General features: G+C 41.0%; 2 protein-coding genes and 1 long non-coding RNA gene across 5 annotated transcripts in view; 2 read left to right on the top strand and 1 right to left on the bottom strand.

Moving 5' to 3' along the window:
* Positions 1 to 19298, bottom strand: part of LOC308700356 — a 209854-nt gene that overhangs the window by 60928 nt on the left and 129628 nt on the right. The window lies entirely within an intron of this gene.
* On the top strand, positions 5461 to 7400 carry LOC308700480 (extracellular superoxide dismutase [Cu-Zn]-like). Of its 2 annotated transcripts, none has more exons than XM_081382113.1 (2): positions 5461 to 5654; positions 6617 to 7400. In XM_081382113.1, exon 2 carries the CDS (start codon positions 6632 to 6634, stop codon positions 7283 to 7285), a length of 654 nt encoding a protein of 217 aa, XP_081238239.1. In that variant the 5' UTR covers positions 5461 to 5654; positions 6617 to 6631; the 3' UTR covers positions 7286 to 7400. The 2 variants fall into 2 exon arrangements, with proteins under 2 accessions (XP_081238239.1, XP_081238240.1); XM_081382114.1 differs by having other exon boundaries at positions 5461 to 5659.
* LOC308693350 (extracellular superoxide dismutase [Cu-Zn]-like) lies at positions 15036 to 16952 on the top strand. 2 transcript variants are annotated; one of them, XM_081370198.1, is made up of 2 exons: positions 15036 to 15229; positions 16168 to 16952. In XM_081370198.1, exon 2 carries the CDS (start codon positions 16183 to 16185, stop codon positions 16834 to 16836), a length of 654 nt encoding a protein of 217 aa, XP_081226324.1. In that variant the 5' UTR covers positions 15036 to 15229; positions 16168 to 16182; the 3' UTR covers positions 16837 to 16952. The 2 variants fall into 2 exon arrangements, with proteins under 2 accessions (XP_081226324.1, XP_081226325.1); XM_081370199.1 differs by having other exon boundaries at positions 15135 to 15234; positions 16168 to 16951.

Raw genomic sequence — 19298 nt, 5'->3', positions numbered from 1 at the left:
TGTCATATGACATACATTACATTTTGTTTGTTTTATTGAATTGAATATAATTTTCAGTAAAAAGTAATATAATTAAGTATTGGTCAGCATTTATCGTTGTTATTATTGTATGTTTTGGGGTGGGATAGCAATGCAATTCATTCTGGGGTAATATTAATTTTTAATATTAATGATACTTAAATTTTTTGAGTATAAAATCAACAGTTTTCTCCAAAGGCGAATCTTCGCACAGCTGCCCTTTGTGCAGACATTACAAACGCTGAGGAAAACCGTTCTAGGTAGGGCTGTTGAGTTACTGATGTTATGAGGTATATATATATATATATATATATATATATATATAATATATATATATATATATATATATATATCATAGGTTTGCATACATAATATGAGATTTTTTACACAGGAAAAAAGAACCTAGTACAAGGTTGAATATCTTAATATGTTTTCTTAATTCATTATAATACATTTTAAAAAATGCATTTTTTAATTTTTTTTTTTTTATTTATAGGCCTAGGCCTGAGGGATGAAATGAGAGTTAAATTCAACAAGAAAAAGAGGAAAACATAAAGCAGTAAGCCACTTTTGCTTGTGGATAAAAATGTTTGGATATAAAATAAAGAAATTAACAACATATTCAAGAGATGACAATTTTGGGGTTTTCGTAATAAAAATAAATAATATCGTTAAGGATAAAACGGTGGGTCGCATTAGTAGGGTTAAATATAAGAACTTTATCAACCCTAAATATATTTACAAAATAAATGGGCAGCAGTTTCTTCAAAAAGACCACAAAATGAGCAAGTTTAATCAATATCAAGATATTTACAGATAGATTAATTAAACGTATCGTTCAAATCTTTTAAGTTGTTGCGCGCGTGATAATGCGTCGTAGGTCACATGATAATGTCAACATGGCAGATGTCTGGTTCGCATTCATACTCAACGAGATCTGGCTATAAAGTACCTACTCTTTTAGCGCTAGTTAAGTAAGTACTCATTGAAATTAAGTACCTACTCATTGAGTATGCGGTTTCGGACGCAGCCCAAGTGAAACAGCTCTGCGTTACCTCACAAGTTTAATTCACCAAATAAACTGACTTGTTAACCCTTTTCCACCAAGGCAGTGCTGGTGCTGGTTCAGAGCTAGAGCCTAGTTTCAAATGCGTTCTTTGTTTTTCGACACCCAGAGCACCAGCTCTGAACCAGGAAAAGTGGTTCTTAAGTAGCACCAAAACATTGCTGGTCTAGAAGTAAGAACCGCTTGCGTCAGGGCCTGGGGACGGGGTTACCGTGACCAACAAGACGAACAGAAACTTGTGACCGCCATTTCTCAAATAGCAGCTAATCGAGCTAATAACAGCTTGATTGTAATCTCCGTCTATGCAAGTTATGGTCGAGCTGCACGAACACGTTGGATTCGCCGTGTTTGGATGCCGATGTACAGTAGGTTCGCAAAGCCATGAGTATCAATAGTAATAGCGGCACGGACCAATCGGAGCTGCGGGAGTGTTTGGAGAGCATACGAGTCCTTGTGCTTTTGGATTGCTTTCGCCGTGCTTTGATGTCATGAGCCGATCGGTCTGCGAGAAGCCGAACCATCTCGAACAAGCCTGGTGTGTTTGTGTTTGGCGCTGCCACGCTAGCATTGCTGGGCAACATGAGATGTATACAGTGACCTTGTGTTTGGCAAACCGGATCTTAGAGAGCTCGTCAGACGAACCAACTCCGGACTGGCAATACTGTAGCTCTGGCTCTGAACTGGCACCTGGTTCATGCTGGTGGAAAAGGGGTATTTGTGAGTATTAATTCAACACTTGCGGGTAGATCAGTAGAATGAAATGTCCTTATTCCTTTATATCCGCAGGACTCGCATGTGGCTCTGATATCTGTCTCTCATTGGCAATGACGACAAGTTCCATAATTCCGCTTATGCGTCATCAACCTACACCTTTGTTATTGTAAGAGGTTAGCAAGCCTGGTTAGTACCTGGATGGGAGACCTCCTGAGAAAACCAGGTTGCTGCTGGAAGAGGTGTTAGTGAGGCCAGCTGGGGGTGCTCACCCGTGGTCTATGTGGGTCCTAGCGCCCCAGTGTAGTGATCGGGACACTATACTGTCAAAGTGCACCATCCTTCCAATGAGACGTTAAACCGAGGTCCTGACTCTCTGTGGTCATTAAAAGTCCAAGGATGTCCTTCGAAAAAGAGTAGGGGTGTAACCCCGGCATCCTGGCCAAATTTGCCCCTTGGCCTCTGTCCATCACGGCCTCCTAATCATCCCCATATACTGATTGGCTTCATCACTGTCTCCTCTCCACCATTAAGCTGGTGTGTGGTGGGCGTTCTGGCCCAATATGGATGCTGCACATTGGTGGTGGTTGAGGATATCCCCCCTTCCATGTAAAGCGCTTTGAGTACCCAGAAAAGCGCTATATAAATGTAACGAATTATTATTATTATTATTATTAAAATGTAGATGCAGAATATAACACTTTAAAATATGGACACAATTTAAGTTCATCTACAGTGTTTAGAGAAAACAGACAGAAAAAAAGTTTTACAATATGGTTACCATTTAAAATGTTCCTCTTATTGAATTTTTGTTAGCCTATTTGTTGTTGCATGTGTTGTAGTCCCATTTGTAATATGTTGTAGAGTTCATTAAGATATCTGATATTCAACTTTCATAAAATTTCATGTCAACACAACATGTTCTAGTTGTTTTGAACTTTACACATGCATTGAGTGAACTGATGAGTATTACTCATCATTGCCCATCTATGTGCTTTTGGGTCTGTTAAATATGCTGTGGTATATGTTTGTGTGATGTGTTAATAAATCATGTGTTTTTAAGATCCAGGATCATTTTTGATAAATTAGGGATGGGTCACATTAACTGAAAAGAAATTTGTCCCGAGTGCATGATCTCAAAATGTTTATTGGTATATACCTTGCACATATCAACTGTATTCAAAATGAAATATTAAAGTCGGACCTTAAAGTTAACAAAAGTAATAAAAAGAAATAAACATCTAGGTACTGTATCTATCTAAATAACAAGTAGGGATGTCCCGATCCGATCACGTGTTTTCAGACTCGATCGGAATCGGACGTTACCTCCCGATCAGGACTCGGATATATATGTATATATATTCTCATTATTTTTTAACACATCTATAGTTATGCGGTGGCACAGAGTTACGCCGGTTTCACACTGCACGCGTTAGCAGAGTGTAAGCAGCGCAGGAGCAGTTCATATGGTGAGCAGGGTCAGGACACGCGCGTTTTGCTTTCACACTGGCAGCTTTTGTCACGCGCGGCTGAACCGCAGGTTGTGTAGGGCAGGTTACAGACAGAGTAGGCCTACTCTATAATGGATAAGTTGGCATTGCTTTTTTCTTTTTCAGATACATTTAAGAGAAAAGACTTGTCAAGAAGCTTATTTTATTAATAATTTCATATAACTTTTTGTTCATCTTTGTTTTTATTGTTATGGCAACAAGTTTGTTTTTGGACATTTGTTTTCTTTTTAAATTGCTGTTGGTCATTTGATTGACTGTTTAAAACACAATAGATATCATCAATGCACTTTTTGGATAAAACTGCGGTGTATTTTGGCCATGATCAATGTATTGTCACTTTAATTCAGCAAAAGCGGCGCAGCAAAAATAAACTCGGCGCCGAAACGATCGCGGCACTGCTGCTCTGCTCTACTACGCACTGCCGTGCTGCGTCTCGCGCGGTGTGAATGCTCTAAAGCCTGGTTTAATCTGTTAACATGGGCGGCGAAAAAAAATACGCACTGCACGCTCTGCTAACAGTGCAGTGTGAAACCGGGTAAGAGTTAGGAGTGCAGTTCCTAAAAGCACATTACTGGCTTTGCAAACACTGTAGCACTTTTATTTTTTATTTTTTATTTGTTCACATGCCTGCCGGGTATTTTAAGTTGAGGTGCTATTTGTTTATATATTAGACTTTTTTATATTTACTGTTGCACTAAAGTCCAAAAGTGAAGAATTTATTTATTACTTGATTGTTCAAGCTACCTCACAGAAGTGCTCTGTTTGTTAACAGAGTTGTTGAATGTTAAAATAAGGTGAATTAAATAAAAAATAAGGAACATCCTGGATCTGTTTTTTCGCTCTTCTTTATTCTTTTTTTTATGTATTAAGTATCGGATCGGGAATCGGTATCGGCAGATACTCAAAATCAAATGACTCGGACTCAGACTCGAGGGCAAAAAAACCTGATCGGGACATCCCTAATAACAAGTGTCCAACCTTACCTGCATTCAATCTACTAAAAGGGGATTTTAACATCGATGCCATAGAAGAATCATTCCCTCAGAAATTTGTACTTCTGCCTTCAAAGACAAGTACAGTTTTTTCAGTACTTTTAACAACTTTCCTAAACTCTTAATGCACCAACACACCTACTACACACAATTGGCAAAACAGTTTATTTCATGCTCAAAATCACACACTGTAAACCAAACTCCAACACTAATTTTCTAAATACAATAATACACTATGCCTACCAGAACACTGCAAACATGTCTCCAAATCAAATCATTTTTCAAAACACTAACATAGTAACATAGCTGTCCAACAGGAAGATTTAGTCAATCATAGCACAATGTCATAAAAACACTAACATCAGATGGAATTACAGAAACTGCATTATTGTATACGTGTCAGGTCTGCCCTTATACAACAGACAGTATATTGTATTGATCATAGATTGTGTTTTGCACTGCAGTTTCTTTTGAAGCCTCTCTACATTTTTGTTTTGTTGGGTTTACTGTAGGTCTTTTGCTGCAGAAATTCAATAAAAAAAGACCCATCTCAGAGTGCTTTATAGAATGTACGGTTACAGTATACCATATGGTCATGCGATTGAAAGAAACTTAACACCTGAGTGTGTTTCCTAGATGGGAATCAGCTGTGATTTATATTATTGCATAATTGTTTCTCAGTAACAATAGGATAAAATACAGGGGATATATTTGGGTTTCAATTCACAATATAAACAGCTGTTTACCTTGACTTTAGCCTGTAAGGTTCAGAACATGGTGTTATCTGTTCTGACACACATTGTTTAAAGCATCGGTAAATTTGGCAGTAAAAATCCATTGTTTTGGTCTTGTTTGAGCTTGTGTGTAAAAGAAGTTCAAGCATTTTAAATTTGTGTTAATTGTATGCATTTTGTGTTAAAGCAACGAGAAATGTGTTAATAGTATAGGTTACATAGACGGATGTAGTGCTAACTAACCGTGTTAAGAGTTTTGGAAAATTGTTAAAAGTATTGAAAAATCTGTCATAGCAATCGTAAAAAAAAACTATAGCAGTACTTCTTTTAATAAACACAAAACACTGGAGAACACATTGTGCAATGCAAGACAAAGAACTGAATAAACTGAGTGCTATATATAAACAGGCAAACAAAGGGAGCTAAATGAAACACAGGTGAACTTAATGAGTGACTAACAGACTATCATGGTTAACTTGTAGCTCAACATGAGTTCCTATAAGAGCAACCAAAAGGAACATTCTCTCAACCCCAGGTCAGGACTGCACACGGATTAAGTGTTGTAGTATTTTTGTGACTGCAATATTCAGGCTCCACACGGATTGAGGACAACTTTTCAGCTGTACGGTAGTGCACCTTTGCTGTTTTAGGCTGGTTTTGTTTTTGTTTTCTCCATTCCATTTTCTCCATCAACTGACTTGATTTAGTACAACTAAAAAAAGTTTAGTTTAAGCAAAAGTATAGATATTGTCTTTTATTTTACCTGTCCTTGTGAAAAATATCAGAATCAGGAAATCTTAACTTTATATTTAATATTGAATAACATGAAGGCTACAACAGATCAAATTAAGTGTACTTTAAAGCTCAACAAAAAGATTGTCAAAACATAATGTACTTTAAAGTAAAACTCTTAGTTTGGCATTATTTTCTTTTTTTTTAAGAGTACATGTACTTAATGTCACTCCTGCCAGCAGAAGCCCTATCATGGCCACCAGAGGGCACTTCTCCCTAGACCTTTTCCATTTCCATGAACCTTTGCCTGGACTCATTTTAGTGTGTTTACATCCACCTGTATGTCATTGGTTTGTATCATAGGAACTTTGGCTGGCAGGTGTGACGCTTATGAAAGTGTGTGTGTGTACACTTAAGTGGCTTTTTATAATTCATCCGTGTTATCTGCAAGTTTTATTTATTATTATTATTATTATTATTATTATTATTATTATTATTATTAGTGTAATTTAAAGATACTACAGGTACACATCCAATACCAATAAGCTAATTTTTTATTTTATTATTTTCACAAGGCTACATAGCAATTCAAAAATTAGTTTTCTAGACAGCAACATGGTGTCGGCCCACATCTGGTACACCTGGATTACACACGGCCCAGATGTGGGCCGGGTCTGGTTGCTGTCTGGGTTCTTTTATGGTTTTTCCATTGCAAACTAATCTGGTTGTGCTATTTTACCTAATGCAACTTCCATTCTCAAAGCTCCCTGCAACAAAGCTTTGACCTTTTATCAAAAATATTACTTTCTTAAACCAATGGCATGATTTCACTGAATCCACTTTTCATTGTAGGCTTTAAAGATCAACATGGAGAAAATCATCCTAATATTCCCTCTGATATTGCTGGTGCTGCATATACAAGGAGGAGAGTTTCACAAGGAGGAGTGTTTGCCTGCCGAAGCTCCACAGCCGGAAGTCGTGGAGTTCGACAACATCATCTATGCCACTTGTGAAGTAACTCCCAGCCCCAATTTGCCACGTAACCAGCCAAAGATCTTTGGGCAAATCCTCTTCAAGCAGGTCTTCCCCAATGGAGATTTAGAAGTGAAAATCAACCTCCGTGGTTTGCCTGCCATCGATCGTCAAGAGCGTGCCATGCACATCCATCAGTATGGAGACCTCAGTCAAGGCAGCATCACTGTTGGTCCTCATTATAATCCAAACGGCGTTGACCACCCTCATCATCCTGGAGACCTGGGCAACTTTGCTTCCGAGAAAGGAGTTATAAGGCAGTTCCTGACGCTTCCAGACGCCAAGCTCTTTGGGCCTTATTCCATTCTGGGACGTGCGGTGGCGGTTCATGAGAAGGAGGATGATCTGGGAATGGGTTCAGATGAGGAGAGTAAACTCAGTGGGAATGCTGGACCGATAATTGCTCTCGGTGTGATTGGTATTACTACTCCAAGTCTGTGGCAGAAGACTGAAGTGCCCCCCAAGAAACCATGTGGAGGAAGGCACTGAGAGTCAAAGATGAGGGAGTCTGATATGGTGGAAGGGCAGATTCAAATGGGATAATCATGATTTTCCTTGTGTATTCTTTGTATGTGTCCTACATTAAAGTATATTTCAGAACCTGAACATTCCCATGTTTTTTTTTCTTGGTCTTTTCAGAGGCTTTTTGGCCAAAGCTTCCAATAGTAAATGCACTCTTAAAAATAAATGTAGGGTGAATGCAGGCAAAGTGGGCCGTTTAGTTTGATTTACTGTGCTCAATGGGTTAACACTTTCAGAACATGACAATGGCCTTTAATTAAAGATACACTATTTCTTTAAATAATACAATGGTTTAGGTTGATGCAATGTGACATTGGAGGGTGTGGCTAGATCTCAAGGGAGGACACCTTTATTGTTCAAGGTAGACATAACCTCTGACATAAGATTTTATTTTTGAAATTATAAGGTTTCTCGCTAAATGTCAACAAATGGGTATATTATTCTGACAGTTTGTTAGTACAGTTAACAGGGAATCAAAATGCAAAAATATGTCTAGGTTTTCTTGTAAGGTGTTTAAAGCTAGAATATTTAAGATTTTTGTAATAAAATAACCAAAAATCACTTGCAAAGTGTGATATATTTCCTGCAGTTGTGTACTTCCAGTATCCCAAAAGTTCCCAAAGATTCTTAATTTCAGAGAAATTCCCATTTTAAATCAAAGCTGCAAGCAGCATTTATCAGGGTTCAAGCATTTAAGGCCTTTAAGCACAAATGCATAAAAAGACATTAAGTTTTATTTGGCAACCATTTAACCACTGACGTCATACATGGAAAAGACCATTTCCAGCCAATTTAACATAGGAAATATATGGTTTTCAAAGCTTTTTTAACAGTTATAGCGCCACCTATGGTCCGATCTCCATAAAATTGTGCATGCTTGTTTACAATGTTATTTCACATATGCTCGCCAATTTTCATTAAGTTCTGAGTTTTTGTTTAGGATTTATAGGCTTTCGCGTGAATTTTGCCACGCCCATTTTCTAAATGACCGTGTTATAACCGTCCAAATGCAAAAGTTTTAGCACTTTGTGCTTTAACCCCTAATAATGACTCGTCCATGTTCACTTGTCGCCTGTCAATGACATAATATCCGCGTTATCCCTGGTTTCCGCTCGTACTGCCATAGTAACCATGGCGACAACTGCGTTACGTCTAGCGGCACGCTCATGGAGTTGTTTCATTCAAACATTATGGACCATGGCAAGCAGACTTTGGGACAAAAGGAGAACTAAAACGAGGATCAATATCGGCGTGGTGTTTTCAAGATGCCGCAAACTTTGACTTGACAGAGACGTCTTGCATGTACTTTATTAGACAGTTGAGCAAATGTTCAAAACCCGCATGGTGTTATCTGTTCTGACACACATTGTTAAAGCACACTTTTACACTGAATGTTTGCTGCTTCAATCCAGATGAGTACGTTGTTAGGCTATTGACTGTATGTAGGGTGACCACCCGTCCCGCATTGCGTTGTACTGCACAGCATTTTCACCCCTTGTCCCGCACGTCGCATATTGAGAAAATGTCCCGCATTTTCATCAGTCTGTCGGTTTTTAATAATCATATTAAGAAAACGTGCATGCTTTCTTTTGCCTTTTTAAGAAAGCATTTTCTTTATTATTTTTGCGGCGTAGTTTTTCACCTATATTTAACAGCGCTTCCTCAGAAGTAGGCTACAAATACAACCGCCTTCTTTTAAATCCTATCCAAAGGTTGAAAGTAAAGGAGTAAACACGGTCACTAGTACGTTTTGACGGCTGTCAATCAAAATGTGGAGCGGTGATTCGTTCCATGTGTTCCCTGTCAGAAAACAAATGGATAATTCGATTTTAATTGGACTTGTTCAGAACTGTTTCAAAAATAGTTATCTGCATGATGCTGCTGCCTTTGGGCTCAGTGATGTTGAATTTAAATGACATGTCAAATTAAGACATGTAATGTTACATTGTGATATAATGGTGTTTTCTGGAAGGGACTAAAGAACAAAGCATTTTTATCAGCTGAAAGGCAGAATACAAATGTTTTTTTTTTATTAAGTTAGATAAGCATTAAATAACCGTTTCAGGTTATGTTTTAGTGTTGGTAACATGTCCAACATTGTCCCACACAAACGTATAATCGTCCCACATTTGGTTTGTTTGATGTGGTCACCCTACTGTATAGGGTAAATTTAGCATAGGGTGAACTTTTTGAATCTTACTCCTGACAAATAACCCAAATTACAAAAAAAGACTAAAACTAACACTAAAACTAATAAAAACTAAACTAAAACTAAGCATTTTCAAAAAATAAAAAATAAACTAGCAAACCCACTTTAAAAACTAATTAAAGCCCATGTTGCAGGTTTTTTTTTTTTGTATTAATATAACCTTGTATGAAAATACCATATGAAAAGTAAATGCAGGATTAAAAATAGTTTTGCAAGACATAAGGGCACAAATTTAATAGAAAACGTGACTGTTTCCTTGACCGTGTTGAAAAATCCTTTTTTCAAAAATCCGCTTTTTTTCACCATCGCGTCATATGGCGTCACCTGAGGTAGTCGTTTGGATCTGCGTTCGCTCAGTGCAGAGATAGGTTGGTATTCAGTTGGAGCGGTCATGATTCAGTGTGTTTTCTGTGCTTATTGTATTTCAATTAATCATCGTCGTGGTAAATGAATGTGAATTATGGCCTGTCAGGACATCGAGTCCACAGGTTTCCGAATAAGAAAAAGGACGGTGCAATCTTCCGTGCCAGTGTGCGTTTTGTGCCGGGTAAGAGACGGGACTTCACTTCTGCTTCTGCTTTGAAAAACGCGGTAGTGTGTAGCGTTCACTATAGACCGAATGATTATAATCCCGGCAATATGTGCACACTGTCCCGGCTCCATCGGGTCGCCCGGTCCGCCGTCGGCATGTGGTTCGGCCGCCAGTGGGAAACATGACGCTCACAGATCCGTCAGAGATCACTTATTGTACATCTGCTTTACAAAATGTGCCTTGTCTTAATTTAATTCATTAACATATCCTACATAAACTTGTTGTCACATGCCTGTCCTGTCTTGTGCTACACATGGGTGTTTTGTTATTTATTAAGTTATGTTTTCCCCCTCGTGGGTTTTGTTTTATGTTTAGTATTTCTTTTATAATAAATATCAATTATCCTGCACATGAGTCCTCACACCTTTTTGCATTCACACAACCGTGACAGAACGAACCGACCATCTGAGGACTCAGCAGAAGAAATGGGCATCTTCCTTTTCCCATCTCCCTGCCCCTCCGCTCAACAAGTGGACCAACGTGGCAAACTCCTTTCCCTTCAACAAGGCAATGCCAGCATAAAGGAGTTTGCTCACCAGTTTGTGGTTGTAGTGGAGGGGCTCAACATCAGCGACGCAGAGCTCAAGGACATTTTAAACACCAGCCTTAATATGCCTGTGCCTGCCTGGGAGATGGGAATGCTGGGGATATTGTTATTCTGGCAGTTTGTGGGGTACATTTACCATCACGGATGGGAGGGTGGTCTTCCACCCCTTGGCCCACCTCCCATTTACCTCACAAACTCCCAAGTCCCCAGTCCTCCGATGACCCCTTCAGGGAGAGGGAGGAGGAAGACATGCTCCAGCCCATCTGCCACCTATCCTGAGGTGGAGGAAGGGGCGACAGAGGACCCGACTCCGGTGGTCCCGAGACGGAGGAGGAGAAGGAAGACCTCCTCCATGACTGTTCCGGTGGTCCCTGTTCCGGTGGTCCCGAGTCCGGTGGCTCCTAACACGGAGACCATCCCGGAGGTGACTGCCGTCCCTGACACACTGCCCAGGCGTCTTGCTCTGCCCGCGCCGCCCAGGCGTCATGCTCTACAGGCCCCGCCCGAGCTGCTCGCACTGCCTGCACCACCCCAGCGATCCGTCACGTCTGCCCAGCCAGAGACTGTTCACGTCACGTCTGCCCAGCCAGAGACTGTTCACGTCACGTCTGCCCAGCCAGAAACTGTTCACATCATGTCTGCCCAGCCAGAGACTGTTCACGTCACGTCTGCCCAGCCAGAGACTGTTCACGTCACGTCTGCCCAGCCAGAGACTGTTCACATCACGTCTGCCGAGCCTGTGTCTTCGGACAAGATGGCTGTCACAGAGACTGTTCACGTCACGTCTGCCGGGCCTGTGTCTTCGGACAAGATGGCCGCCACAGAGCCTGTTCACGTCACGCCTTCCGAGCCTGTGTCTTCGGACAAGATGGCCGCCGCCGAGCCTGTTTACGTCACGTTTGCCGAACCTGTGTCTTCGGACAAGATGGTCGCCGCCGAGCCTGTTCACGTCACACCTGCCGAGCCTGTGTCTTCGGACAAGATGGCCGCCGCCGAGCCTGTCCACGTCACGCCGTCGAGCCTGTGTCTGTTCCTGAGCCTGAGCCGGTGGTGTCTGTTCCTGAGCTTGAGCCGGTGGTGTCTGTTCCTGAGCCTGAGCCGGTGGTGTCTGTTCCTGAGCTTGAGCCGGTAGTGTCTGTTCCTGAGCCTGAGCCGGTGGTGTCTGTTCCTGAGCCGGTGGTGTCTGTTCCTGAGCCTGAGCCGTGGCTGCCAGTGGTGTCTGTTCCAGTTCCTGAGCCGGTGGTGTCTGTTCCAGTTCCTGAGCTGGTGGTGTCTGTTCCTGAACCTGAGCCGGTGGTGTCTGTTCCAGTACCTGAGCCGGTGGTGTCTGTTCCAGTTCCTGAGCCGGTGGTGTCTGTTCCAGTTCCTGAGCCGGTGGTGTCTGTTCCTGAACCTGAGCGGTGGGATCTGTTCATGAGCTGGTGGTGTCTGTTCCAGTTCCTGAGCCGGTATCTGTTCCTGTGCCCTGGCCCCCCGAGGGGTCGTCTCCGCCCTGGCCCCCCGAGGGGTCGTCTCCGCCGTGGCCGCCCGAGGGGTCTTCTCCGCCGTGGCCGCCCGAGGGGTCTTCTCCGCCGTGGCCGCCCGAGGGGTCTTCTCCGCCCGATCGACTGTTTGCTCTGCCGTGGCCGCCCGAGGGGTCGTCTCCGCCCGAAGGACTGTTTGCTCTGCCGTGGCCGCCCGAGGGGTCGTCTCCGCCCGATGGACTGTTGGCTCTGCCGTGGCCGCCCGAGGGGTTGTCTCCATGTTAGGAGCCACCGGACTCTGGACCACCGGAACAGGGACCACCGGAACAGGGACCACCGGAACAGTCATGGAGGAGGTCTTCCTTCTCCTCCTCCGTCTCGGGACCACCGGAGTCGGGTCCTCTGTCGCCCCTTCCTCCACCTCAGGATAGGTGGCAGATGGGCTGGAGCATGTCTTCCTCCTCCCTCTCCCCGGAGGGGTCATCGGAGGACTGGGGACTTGGGAGTTTGTGAGGTAAATGGGAGGTGGGCCAAGGGGTGGAATAACTCAAACAATAATCAGATAACAAGGGGGAGGGATCAGACAATGACATGAGCACATGGCCCAAAATAACAAAACACCCATGTGTCACACAAGACAGGACAGGCATGTGACACTTGTAATGTAATGCATTTATGTGTTTGTTATTAGTCTGCAGCCGACACTATTATTATTAATATTATAAATATAATATATTATGTTCTATAATTCATTTTCAATCTGTACAAACCGACTTTAATGTTTGTGTTGGCTGTTTCTACATATAAAGTTGTTATACAGTAAGACAGTTGTGATTGTGATCTTTTTTTTTTATTCATTGTCACCAAATGGGTCAATTCAAAGCCTTTATAAAGTCGATCTTCCTCTGGAAACTGTCTCCTAATGGCTGACACACACAACACATGCAAGTATGGGTCTAAGTACTAGCTTTGCTATTGCCTGATACATGATGATGATAATCTGTACAGTATTGTGATCTGAGCATAGTGTTACTGTTATACATATCGTCGGCTAACGTGAATACATCTATAAGCTAACACTGTTCTCTCGGCCTGTTCTCCTCACACCACAACTCACCGTTGTTCTGTCTAACCCTGGCCTGTCCAGCTCACTTTGTTTTTATATCAGGCTCATAATTATATATGATATCATCATATATATCAATTATATATGAATTATATTAGGGGTGTAACGGTACACAAAAATCACGGTTCGGTACGTACCTCGGTTTTAAAGTCACGGTTCGGTTTATTTTCGGTACAGTAAGGGAAAGAAATGCAAACATTAAACTGCAGGTTGTTTATTACTATAAACTTTTTTTAACAAGTTGTTTACACTTTTTTAAACACTTTTTAATAAAATATAATAAAATAGATATAAAATAAAAAAAGAATAAGAAATAAAATACTGCTGCAAAGTTCTCCACTAAATAAAATACTCTCAGTCTCAAACCAATATCGAATAATAAAATATAATGAAAAATATAAATAAATAACTATGATTACAGTGCAGGAACAGAAAATAGCCCTATATTAAAATATTAAACAAATATCTTAATGTATTATTATTTTTCAATAATCAATCAACATAATCAATTTAAGATTTTTTTTTTCCACTTTTTTAATAATTATCAAAATAAAATATAGTCCAAAGCTATAGTACAAAGCTATAGTACAAAGCTATTATTACCAGAGCATGTGATCAGAGCAGGTCATTTTACCATTGTTGCCACCATGACTATACCAGCTCAGCAAACAGAAATCTAAGTTACTACTGAGAAATTTCTCCTTATTTGAGCGGACTTTGCTTTTCCAGTGCGTGATCGGTACATGATTGGAGTGTTTGGGCCGTTAACGACAGAGCAGAACGCGCAGCGCAAACACGGACTCGAACATTGAGCAGAGAGCGCAGCGGGTCGTCGACACACACACACACACACGCCCCACGGAACGGAGAGTGCGGCGGCGCACACGAAGCGGAAAAGCTTTTTTTCGCCCTGCAGTCTATTTCATCGTTACAGTGACGACAGGTAAAACACGGGTAAAACCAGAGAATGTCTAATAGGAAAAAACATTAGAATCAGCTGCAGGGCGGGATTTGCGCTGAACGCGGAGACTTCCGCCACTTAATATGTTCGTGTGGAAACACGAAAATGTACCTATGTTCCCACACAAAATATTGCATTCAGTCATTCGGTACACACGTGCACCGAACCGAAAGCCCTGTACCGAAACGGTTCGGTACGAATACACGTACCGTTACACCCCTAAATTATATATATATCATACGAGTAAACATTTAGGCTACAATTCCCCCAGCTTTCTGAGCTGTCATTGCGATCCATTGCTTTCCTATTTGCTAGTTGATTTACTTTGACTGCTCTACCTCATGTTACGTCACTTCAGGTTCGGCGGTTTAAGCGATTTTCAAATGCGGAAGTAAAAATTTCTCACAAAAACGACTCCAGAAGCCTAAATAGCGTTTTATAAGTATATGTTTATATTTAAATCTAGTTCCAACATTATTTTTCTATACATTGGCTTACTGGGTACTCTAACCTGCAACATAGACTTTAAAACTAAACTGAATTTGAAAACAAAAAGTCAAAACGAAATAAAAATAAAAACTAATGAAAAATGCAAAACTATAATAACCCTAACATAGACGGATGTAGTGCTAACTGTGTTAAGAGTTTTGGAAAATTGTTAAAAGTATTGAAAAATCTGTCATAGCAATCGTAAAAAAAAACTATAGCAGTACTTCTTTTAATAAACACAAAACACTGGAGAACACATTGTGCAATGCAAGACAAAGAACTGAATAAACTGAGTGCTATATATAAACAGGCAAACAAAGGGAGCTAAATGAAACACAGGTGAACTTAATTAGTGACTAACTGACTATCATGGTTAACTTGTAGCTCAACATGAGTTCCTATAAGAGCAGCCAAAAGGAACATTCTCTCAATCCCAGGTCAGGACTGCACACGGATTAAGTGTTGTAGTATTTTTGTGACTGCAATATTCAGGCTCCACACGGATTGAGGACAACTTTTCAGCTGTACGGTAGTGCACCTTTGTTGTTTTAGGCTTGTTTTGTTTTTGTTTTCTCCATTCCATTTTCTCCATCAACTGACTTGATTTAGTACAACTAAAAAAGTTTAAGCAAAAGTATAGATTTTGTCTTTTATTTTACCTGTCCTTGTGAAAAATATCAGACATCAACTTTATATCTAATATTGAATAACATGTAGGCTACAACAGATCAAATTAAGTGTACTTTAAAGCACAACAAAAAGATTTTCAAAACATAATGTACTTTAAAGTAAAACTCTTAGTTTGGCATTACTTTTTTTTTAAAGTGTACATGTACTTAATGTCACTCCTGCCAGCAGAAGCCCTATCATGACCACCAGAGGGCACTTCTCCCTAGACCTTTTCCATTTCCATAAACATTTGCCTGGACTCATTTTAGTGTGATTACATCCACCTGTATGTCATTGGTTTGTATTATAGGAACTTTGGCTGGCAGGTGTGACTCTTATGGAAGTGTACGTGTGTACACTTAAGTGGCTTTTTATAATTCATCAGTGCTATTATCTGCAAGTTATTGTTATTATTATTATTATTATTATTATTATTATTATACTTTCAAGATACTACAGGTACACATCCAATACCAATAAGCTAATTTTTAATTTTATTATTTTCACAAGGGTACATAGCAATTCAAAAATTATAGAGTTTTCTAGACCGCAACATGGTGTCGGCCCACATCTGGTACACATGGATTACACACGGCCCAGATGTGGGCTGGATCTGGTTGCTGTCTGGGTTCTTGTATGGTTTTTCCATTGCAAACTAATCTGGTTGTGCTATTTTTACCTAATGCAACTTCCATTCTCAAAGCTCCCTGCAACAAAGCTTTGACCTTTTATCAAAAATATTCCGTTCTTAAACCAAATGGCATGATTTCACTGAATCCACTTTTCATTGTAGGCTTTAAAGATCAACATGGAGAAAATCATCCTAATGTTCCCTCTGATATTGCTGGTGCTGCATATACAAGGAGGAGAGTTCCACAAGGCGGAGTGTTTGCCTGCCGAAGCTCCACAGCCGGAAGTCGTGGAGTTCGACAACACCATCTATGCCACTTGTGAAGTAACTCCCAGCCCCAATTTGCCACGTAACCAGCCAAAGATCTTCGGGCAAATCCTCTTCAAGCAGGTCTTCCCCAATGGAGATTTAGAAGTGAAAATCAACCTCCGTGGTTTGCCTGCCATCGATCGTCAAGAGCGTGCCATGCACATCCATCAGTATGGAGACCTCAGTCAAGGCAGCATCACTGTTGGTCCTCATTATAATCCAAACGGCGTTGACCACCCTCATCATCCTGGAGACCTGGGCAACTTTGCTTCTGAGAAAGGAGTTATAAGGCAGTTCCTGACGCTTCCAGACGCCAAGCTCTTTGGGCCTTATTCCATTCTGGGACGTGCGGTGGCGGTTCATGAGAAGGAGGATGATCTGGGAATGGGTTCAGATGAGGAGAGTAAACTCAGTGGGAATGCTGGACCGATAATTGCTCTCGGTGTGATTGGTATTACTACTCCAAGTCTGTGGCAGAAGACTGAAGTGCCCCCCAAGAAACCATGTGGAGGAAGGCACTGAGAGTCAAAGATGAGGGAGTCGGATATGGTGGAAGGGCAGATTCAAATGGGATAATCATGATTTTCCTTGTGTATTCTTTGTATGTGTCCTACATTAAAGTATATTTCAGAACCTGAACATTCCCATGTTTTTTTTTTTTCTTGGTCTTTTCAGAGGCTTTTTGGCCAAAGCTTCCAATAGTAAATGCACTCTTAAAAATAAATGTAGGGTGAATGCAGGCAAAGTGGGCTGTTTAGTTTGATTTACTGTGCTCAATGGGTTAACACTTTCAGAGCATGACAATGGCCTTTAATTAAAGATACACTATTTCTTTAAATGATACAATGGTTTAGGTTGATGCAATATGACACTGGAGGGTGTGGCTAGATCTCAAGGGAGGACACCTTTATTGTTCAAGGTAGACATAACCTCTGACGTAAGATTTTATTTTCGAAATTATAAGGTTTCTCGCTAAATGTCAACAAATGGGTATATTATTCTGACAGTTTACTACAGTTAACAGGGACTCAAAATGCAAAAAAAAGTCTTGGTTTTCTTGTAAGGTGTTTAAAGCTAGAATATGTATGATTTTTGTAATAAAATAACCAAAAATCACTTGCAAAGTGTGCTATATTTCCTGCAGTTGTGTACTTCCAGTATCCCAAAAGTTCCCAAAGATTTTTAATTTCAGAGAAATTCCAATTTTAAATCAAAGCTGCAAGCAGCATTTATCGGGGTTCAAGCATTTAAGGCCTTTAAGCACAAATGCATAAAAAGACTAAGTTTTATTTGACAACCATTTAACCACTGACGTCATACATGGAAAAGACCATTTCCAGCCAATTTAACATAGGAAATATATGGTTTTCAAAGCTTTTTTAACAGTTATAGCGCCACCTATGGTCCGATCTCCATAAAATTGTGCATGCTTGTTTACAATGTTATTTCACATATGTTTACCAATTTTCATTAAGTTCTGAGTTTTTGTTTAGGATTTATAGGCTTTCGAGTGAATTTTGCCACGCCCATTTTCTAAATGACCGTTATAGCTGTCCAAATGCAAAAGTTTTAGCACTTTGTGCTTTAACCCGTAATAATGACTCGTCCATGTTCACTTGTCGCCTGTCAATGACATAATATCCGCGTTATCCCTGGTTTCCGCTCGTACTGCCATAGTAACCATGGCGACAACTGCGTTACGTCTAGCGGCACGTTCATGGAGTTGTTTCATTCAAACATTATGGACCATGGCAAGCAGACTTTGGGACAAAAGGAGAACTAAAACGAGGATCAATATCGGCGTGGTGTTTTGGAGATGCCACAAACTTCGACTTGACAGAGACGTCTTGCATGTACTTTATTAGACAGCTGAGCAAATGTACATAAAACTAATCAATGTCATATAGCTCAACATGATGAAACGTTAGAATATGATCAGTATGTTATTCTAATGTTCATCTAGCTTACTGCTAGTCTCATACAGACAAACAAACGCATAGAATAACATTATAACTTTCAACACACTCAAATGCAGTTTAGTGTGATAGTTTAGACCAAGTGAAACAGCTCTGCGTTACCTCACAAGTTTAATTCACCAAATAAACTGACTTGTTAACCCTTTTCCACCAAGGCAGTGCTGGTGCTGGTTCAGAGCTAGAGCCTAGTTTCAAATGGGTTCTTTGTTTTTCGACACCCAGAGCACCAGCTCTGAACCAGGAAAAGTGGTTTTTAAGTAGCACCAAAACATTGCTGGTCTAGAAGTAAGAACCGCTTGCGTCAGGGCCTGGGGACGGGGTTACCGTGACCAACAAGACGAACAGAAACTTGTGACCGCCATATCTCAAATAGCAGCTAATCGAGCTAATAACAGCTTGATTGTAATCTCCGTCTATGCAAGTTATGGTCGAGCTGCACGAACACGTTGGATTCGCCGTGTTTGGATGCCGATGTCGGTTCGCAAAGCCATGAGCATCAATAGTAACGCAACGACCTCCATTGTTGATGGAAGGCTTGTTCGAGATGCATCGGAGCGGCACGGACCAATCGGAGCTGCGGGAGTGTTTGGAGAGCATACGAGTCCTTGTGCTTTTGGATTGCTTTCGCCGTGCTTTGATGTCATGAGCCGATCGGTCTGCGAGAAGCCGAACCATCTCGAACAAGCCTGGTGTGTTTGTGTTTGGCGCTGCCACGCTAGCATTGCTGGGCAACATGAGATGTATACAGTGACCTTGTGTTTGGCAAACCGGATCTTAGAGAGCTCGTCAGACGAACCAACTCCGGACTGGCAATACTGTAGCTCTGGCTCTGAACTGGCACCTGGTTCATGCTAGTGGAAAAGGGGTATTTGTGAGTATTAATTCAGCACTTGCGGGTAGATCAGTAGAATGAAATGTCCTTATTCCTTTATATCCGCAGGACTCGCATGTGGCTCTGATATCTGTCTCTCATTGGCAATGACGACAAGTTCCATAATTCCGCTTATG

The sequence above is a fragment of the Scardinius erythrophthalmus genome, assembly GCF_964197995.2.
Source record: "Scardinius erythrophthalmus genome assembly, chromosome: 1".
Lineage (NCBI taxonomy): Eukaryota > Metazoa > Chordata > Actinopteri > Cypriniformes > Leuciscidae > Scardinius > Scardinius erythrophthalmus.
Note: the sequence above shows the minus strand (reverse complement) of the source record. Positions and strands in the feature narration are given on the sequence as shown.